The sequence below is a fragment of the Buceros rhinoceros genome, unplaced genomic scaffold (assembly GCF_000710305.1).
Source record: "Buceros rhinoceros silvestris isolate BGI_N320 unplaced genomic scaffold, ASM71030v1 scaffold6815, whole genome shotgun sequence".
NCBI classification, from domain to species: domain Eukaryota; kingdom Metazoa; phylum Chordata; class Aves; order Bucerotiformes; family Bucerotidae; genus Buceros; species Buceros rhinoceros.
The window spans coordinates 61,778-69,021 of NW_010411073.1; the positions used below are offsets into that span (position 1 = coordinate 61,778).

The 7,244-nt window shown below is 48.2% G+C and overlaps 1 protein-coding gene across 1 annotated transcript in view; it reads right to left on the bottom strand.

Moving 5' to 3' along the window:
• The window catches only part of MDGA1 (MAM domain containing glycosylphosphatidylinositol anchor 1), a gene marked incomplete at both ends in the record, with an annotated part of 47,530 nt that extends 44,020 nt beyond the window's left edge, over positions 1 to 3,510 (bottom strand). The window contains 2 exons of the mRNA XM_010135861.1: positions 408 to 582; positions 3,371 to 3,510. Of these exons, the coding sequence (XP_010134163.1) occupies positions 408 to 582; positions 3,371 to 3,510 (315 nt within the window). The remainder of the gene's footprint in view (positions 1 to 407; positions 583 to 3,370) is intronic.
• Positions 3,511 to 7,244: the final 3,734 nt, after the last annotated feature.

The window sequence follows — 7,244 nt, forward strand, 5'->3', positions numbered from 1 at the left end:
CCCAAAGCGTCTGAGGCACTACCAATTCCAAGAAGCGTTTGTTTGCTTCAAAGCATCGCCAGCTTCAAAATGAAGGCAAAGAAAGCACACGTCATCTCCAATGCTACGTCCCAGACAAGTGCTAGGGACCCCTAGCAGTGATAGATGTCACGGCACCTGGGTAAGAACGATTCACATGGACAGGCAGAGCTACAGTTTTTGTGGATGAATCTAATCTCCTAGGGGATACGGACCGTGGGGACACTGCACTAGACCCCTTACTCCTGAATCAGGTGCGCGTGGTCCTAGGGCAATGCAGCTCCCCGCTGGCATGGTCCTAGGGCAATGTAGCTCCCACCGGCCCTGCGGTGAGGCAGAGACATGCAGTAGAACTGTGGGAAGGTCTGGGTTGCCACTAAACAACTTACACTGCACATCTACTCGAATGGACTTGATGGCAGGGACCCCAACCCCATTTTCTGCTTTACAGTAATAGCGGCCCCCCTGCAGCCTTTGGATCTTCTCAATCCGAAGGGTCTCGTTAAGCACTGATGTCTCTTGGAATTTGTCCGACGCGCTGCCAGCAGTTTTGGTCCATCTCACCTGCGCAAGAAGAGCAAGATAAATGCAAACATTCAGTGACACCAAGGGACCGCAGTGCTCTCTTTACTCCCGTCTCTTCCCCAGACACTCTCAAAAGCAGGCCCTACGGCACCACCAGACCTCACCAGAGTTCAACTACTGATCTCAGTATGTCTCAGTAGACCAGCTTGTAGACCATTAGGTCTCATTAGTAGGTCTCAGTAGACCATTCTCATCTGTCACCAGTCCCCACATCCAAGTATTCTGGATAACCCCTCAGTTCACCCAGACACACGCTGCATATTTAACACTTCTGCTCTGGTCATGGAAACTCAGCAGCTCGGTACCACTATCTGCGCAGCACAGAATTTTCAACATTAAGCCTTGTAACCCCGTGTGGCTGGTAGGCCACGAAGCTACAGCAGACATCAGCTCACAGCTCCAGAGCTTTTATTGCAGTCAACACTTTAATCTTTCTCTGGACTGCAAGGCTATTTCTGCTGTTTGCTTTTCCAAGTAAGAGAGAAAATGCAGTTGCTATCTGTCTCTTTCCCCTTTCCCACAGGGAACCCCTTTGTCTATTATTTTTGTAAGTCATCCTTTTGCAGTACACAAGCTTCTTAATTTTAAAGATACAGAAAAAGAAAAGAAAAAAATCTCTTCAGATTTCAAGCTATCTTGCCTTTTTTGTTACTTGTCTTAAGACGCTGGGTTGTGCAGGCAAAGGAGCTGCATGATATTTCATGGTGAATCGTGGCAAGAGGACAGCACTTCTAAAGATTGAATGGTTATTCTTATGTCTGGAATGAGGTACGGCCCTAGCAGTGGAAGCACGAGTTTCCCCCTTGTTTTCTGCAGTCTAAACAATGAAAGAGGGCGATGACTTTTCTCAGTTCATTGGTTTCCTATTTCTGCAACCTCCCTTCTAAAGGCTGATGACTGGTGGTCTCCCACACTGGTGCCCATCTAGACTCTGGGAGTGAGATCCATCAAGGTCACCAGAAACAAGATAAGACTTTTGTTCCACATAGGCCACAGATTAGAAGGACAGTTATCTTGACTACTCCGTTAGGCTTTGCCTAAAGCTCATTGCCATTACCTAATTGGTGCTCAGGCTCTAGCAAGAACCGAGGTGTCTACATGACACTTCCAGAGTACTAGGTTGAGCAGAGTTTCAGAGCTAATGATCATGGATTTATTTAGCCTTTGTAGGCTTATTATGAAATTGTCAGAGAGCCCCAAGGCTCTTAGTCTTCTGTTTACAAGAACACTTCAGCCAGCTCTTTAATCTTTTCAATTTCAACCTTGTTTAAGTATTTTGGCCATGTTTTCATGCTTTACTGACTGGCTGATAGATGGGAAAAGAGAAGATTAAACAAAGGTTAGGATAAGAGCTTAGGCAAGAAACCTGTCCATGAGGAAGGCAGGCAGAGATAGGACACATGGCATGTTTTATGTGCAGAGGTTCTCCAGTCTCCCCGTCACACCTTGCTCCACAGTCTGGTGTCCCCTGTGCATGACCAGGCAATGACAAGCCACAGTGTTGCCCACTAGGATGCTGTCTGCATCAGGCTCTTCTCCAGCAATCTCTCTGGCTACTCGTGCTCAAATCCCTGCAGCTTGCCAGCACTGTCCCACATGTTCAACATCCTTAGGCAGGGCCGTTCCTACCATCTTCCTCATTTCTGATACACACAGCTATCATCTGCTCATCACTGTCACAAGCCTAGACTGGTCATTTGTGCTGGCTTGGCTCAGAGGGTTTACTTTTTATTGTTGCCAGGATATGCTTTGGTGGATAAACCATTTAAAATCCTACTGTGTGAGTCTCTTTCCTTCTCCTTTGTCATCCTCTGTTAGCCAAGCAGCTCCTCAAAAGCAAATCCACAGAGGCGTTGATTGGTGTACACAGATGCATGGCTTCTCAGCACTAATATCTTTGGCAGGGTTGGGGAAGAGGGCCAACAAGGCACATGTGTCATACTTGGCTCCCTTGAGTGTGTTCTGACACATCCAACCTCATAGTGCACACCAGCTGCCGCTCCTACCGCACTCTGTCCTGGAGCAGGCAGACCCAGCCTCCTGGTGTGCCTATAGAGAATCATCTCTGCAGACACCCCCGCAGCAACATTGAACCTGCCTGACTATGCGAAGGGTAGGTATGGGGCTTGAGGCTACGCAGCCCTCGAGGGACTCTGGCAAAGGACTGCAGCAGAAAACCAAGCTCAGCTCTTACCTCTCCACTGAACTGTGACTTTGACTGCAGCGTTGATACCTCCAGCACTTCAAGCCTGAGTCACCAGAGGGTCAGTGGCTGTAAAGCAATGACCAGCGGGCTCTGCACAGGGCTCAGTGAAGTGTGCTACAGACAACTTCCCAAACTGCCCCAAGCAGCTTCCCCTTGTCTGTATATCCAGAGAAGCTGAGAGCCTGATGGACCATGAAGGACCAACTCCTACAGCCAGTGCGGGTGGGAAGCTTTCTCTAACACGTTCAAGCTGTTCCTGCTTTGTAGAAAGAGGATTAAAGATTTGAGGGTGGTTTATATAATGGATTTGGTTTGGGTTTTCTGTTTTTTTGACACTTCACACACTGAAGACCACTAGAAGGCTCCCGCAGAACATTGTGAACTGCTTTCCATGAAAGTAAGGCTAGATTGCTTAATAAGATAGTGCTTGGACTATGGGGCATCCCTGACTCCAACACGTAGGAGAAAGCTGGGCATCCCACTGCTCACAATTCTCCTTTACGCAGAGAATACGAAAAAGTGTCTTGGGACTATGGGTGACAGGCAAGACTGAAAGCTTACCTGTGGCCGGGGGTGTCCTGTGACCAGACACTGCAGGACCAGCGTGTCCCCCTCCCGAATTGTGTAAACACGTTCACTGATGTTGTCTTCCTTCACCACGCATGCTTGCCCAGCATGGATGATTTGAGCCTGAGCAGGAGCTGCGGAGAGGAAAGAAGAGGTAAAGAGGGAAACATGCAGCACCCCAGCCCCTTATGCCCATTGCCCAGGGCACCTGCTTCCATGGCAGGGCAGAAGCAGCCACCTCTTAGTAGGGAAGAGCTGGACAGTGTTGGGTATAAGACACAAAAATCTTAAGAGATAAAAAAATTAAGCAATTTTCCCCATCTCCTGGGCAGCTGATATCAACTGCTATTTTAAAAACTTTGGTCCTGTTGGAACGAGCAGCTCGAGGCACTGAAAAGCTGAATATGGAGCTTTTAGAGGGACCCTCCTGCACAGGCTGTGGACCAAGAATTCCCTGCTTTCATCTCTCCCAGACAGGAGAATGTGCAAGTAGTTAAAGCAGGGACCCAGTCAAATCACAACTGCTCTGTCTGTCTAAATCAGGCCTGATTACTATTATTTACCTTGCAGGGGACAGGGATAACTACCGAGCAGAGTCAGAAAAGGCCTTGAAGCTCTGTACAGCTTTTAGCAAACAGCCCTAGAACAGGCATAGTCTATGCTGCAGGAGAAACAAGTCTTTCCCAAGTTACACAGCAACCTATCTCAGCCCTGAGCCAGAGGGAATAGCCTCTGCAGGATTAACAGACCCGTAATCTCTAGGGATCTCTCCAGCCAGGGCTCCAAGCCAAGTCCAGCTGTTGCCAGTCCAGCCAGGAAAACAAGTGAAGACCAGTGTTGTGAAAAAGCACGTGGGAAGAAAGTTCCCAGAGCAAAGTTTAAAAACTTCACGTTCCCAAATGGCAACCATACCTCACTAGAGCCCTGACCAACAGCAGGGAGAGACAAGCTCTAGGAGCACAAGTTTTTTTAAAGAAGAAAGCCTCAGTTCCAGAGTTCTGTGAAAACAGCCCTTGGGTCCCTCTCCAAGAGCATTCGTGTGATCACCGAAGCGGCTGAGATGTATTGAACGTGACCGTGTAGCCCAATGGGACACCTGTGCTTGTTCGAGGAGAAAACTCCAATCACACTTCAAGGAACAGGGAAACCCAAAAACGTGTCTAAGAGTCAGTGTCTTAGTGACAGTCCCCCGGGATAATTTCTTGTCTTGCTACAATGCTTCCAGGTGACTCCGGAGCCACAGCTCTAACCCCCATTAGTGAAATACGATGCAAACGAACAAACCACAAACCGCTGAGGAGATGATCAAAGAGTTTAAAGCAACGAGCCTTAGCGAGCCTTCTGAAACAAGCACAGGTTTTGCACAACCTGTTAAAGCTGAACTGAGTGCTCACTTTTTCCTCAAGGTTAGTTGAAGCCTCAAATACTCCCTTTTTTTGGCGTGACCAAAATGTACCAAACCAAATCACCTGGGCAAGGCAAGTGATCAGATTTTTGTTGGTTTAATCTACCAGCAAGCACAGGCCTAGGGCAGGCTGGGCTTGGGCGGTGGAAAAGATCTGCCTTTGAGGTCAGCCCGTACAAACTGGTGTCACCACAAAGCACTAACCGAGCAGCAAGGACACAAGAGTGAACAAAGCTCTTGCTGCTGGGGCTTCACCGCCTGCCATGGCCACCCAGCATCCAGGCAGCAACCCTAAATGTGCAGGAAGCTACATCGTCTTTTTGCATCTATCTTTCCTGCACCGTGGTATTTTGTTAAAATTATTATTACTGTCCAAACTGTTGACCAGCAGAAGCAACATGTGTATTTGAATGACATGATGGCACAAACACAGATAAATCCCTCAGCGTCTCCTGTATTCCCCCTCTACAGGGCTCCCAGAAATGTGGCTGCCATCGCTCAGGCATCAGGGAATGCTGAAACCAACTGCTGAAGTTTCACTGATAGGACTGAGAGATGAGCGACCTTCCCCTGCCTGGATGGCAGAAGCCCTCTTGTCCCAAAGAGAAAGCAGAAATCTTCCTGTGTGCTTACATCCGTCTGTGTTTGCATGTGCTTACACGTGTGGATATACACACAGATACGTAAATACATTGAGTAAAATAGTGACTTACAGGAAAAGGCATCATGAATGCACGAGCAGACAGTGGCAGAAGACAAGTTCAGAAGCCTAAATAACCTCGGTCAATACCCCTTAATCCCAATAACAGCATCTTGGGCTGCTTCAGCCCTCTGGTCAGTCCTCTGCAGAGCTGCCGTCACACCTTTAACCCGTGTCTGCTGCAGAGCATTGCTTACAGTGCCACGACCCAAGCCGTGATGCTGAAGAATCCATGCTCCATGAGACCCTGTCCCTTCCCCTTCTGCACCATATTCCTCCATCCTCCCTGTGTCGCCTGCATTTCAGTGGGGTCCTGGCACCCTGCAACAGCAAAGCGCTCGTAACCTTGCGCTCATAACCTTCACAGGTTCTGGGCTGCGTTTGCCAGCTGGTGGCTTTATTCTCTCTTTGCAAACATGACCTTGCTGCAAAAACTAACTTCCAGCCACCTCATGGAGTATCGGAATACTCATCTGCAGCTCTAGTTCCCAGTTAAACGTTTGCTTCAGTTGCTCTGCTGTAGCCCTTATGGTATATAATGTAACTTACACTCTTTTCCCTTTGGCCATCCCAATTCCATAATTTAACCTGTCTTGTGTAACCCTTTCCTGCGCCTGCCTAAAAGCAATTTTCCACACGGGGAATTTCCACAGCAAAATCATTACATATATAGATACAGGATTAGAGGGGTTTTAGTCTGGTGCCAAAATACCTTGTGGTAATTTGCTGGTGTTTCACTGAGTTTGATAGACACATTACTTGAATTAATCCTTATTTGGCACTGCAAAGCATTACATGGCATTAGTCTACAGCAAAAAGACAACCCTAGCGATAAGACCCATGTCATAACTTTACCCTCTTCTCCCAGATTCTCCCTGGATCCACTGAGTTGTAATGAAGCTTACAGGTAAGGGTGGGCACATCCAGCTTTACTCATAGATGTCTTAACTTGTTTGTGTAACCACCGTTGTCATCTTTCAGCTGTATTCATTGGAAGGGGCCATCTCTCTAAGTGAATCCCCACTGCTTAAGCTGTACCATCTCTCTTGCAATCACAGCACCAGGTCACCAGCAGAACTACTCCCATTTTTCCATGTCTTAAAACCCCATATAAATCCCTCTCTCTCAAAAGGGAGCACAGAAAGCCTGGGTTGTCTTGGAAAGAAAAGAACTCGGGTAGAAACTCTGCCTTTGGTTAAAACTTGACACCCGCAAAGAGCTGGGGGCTGGGCGACAGACCAGCCCATCTTAGGGGATGGCATTAAATCACAAGATGAGATTTGGGAAAGTCTCTGTTCCAAGCTCAACCTGCCACAGCTCACAAAGGCTGGGAAAGTCACCTCATGCTGGGCAGAGAGACTGTGAGGATTAATTGCACTTTTAGTGTGCTTGAACAGAAAAACATTATTGTTTGACATCATCCCAGGCCTCCTGGAGGATTTCAGCATGCAGATAGCTTGTGCATTGCTGGCGTACCAGGATGGCAGGACCATGCCTGCCAGAGTAAACGGTTTTACAGAGGGCCTTCACGAGGGAAAAGAAAGGTGGAACATGAGGCCGGGTGCTGGAGATGAAGCATAATCACAGCCATTCTCCGCAGTGCTTCATAAAGAGCAACCCTTGCACAGATAGAGCCTGCCCTGCTAAGTCCTGCGGGAGCAGAATCCCTCTCCTCAGGCTGGCAAACGCTGAAACAGAGGTCAAAGGAAGAACCCTGATGGCCCCTTTGGGGGAAGAGGGGACGTATTCCCCACCCTTTTTTT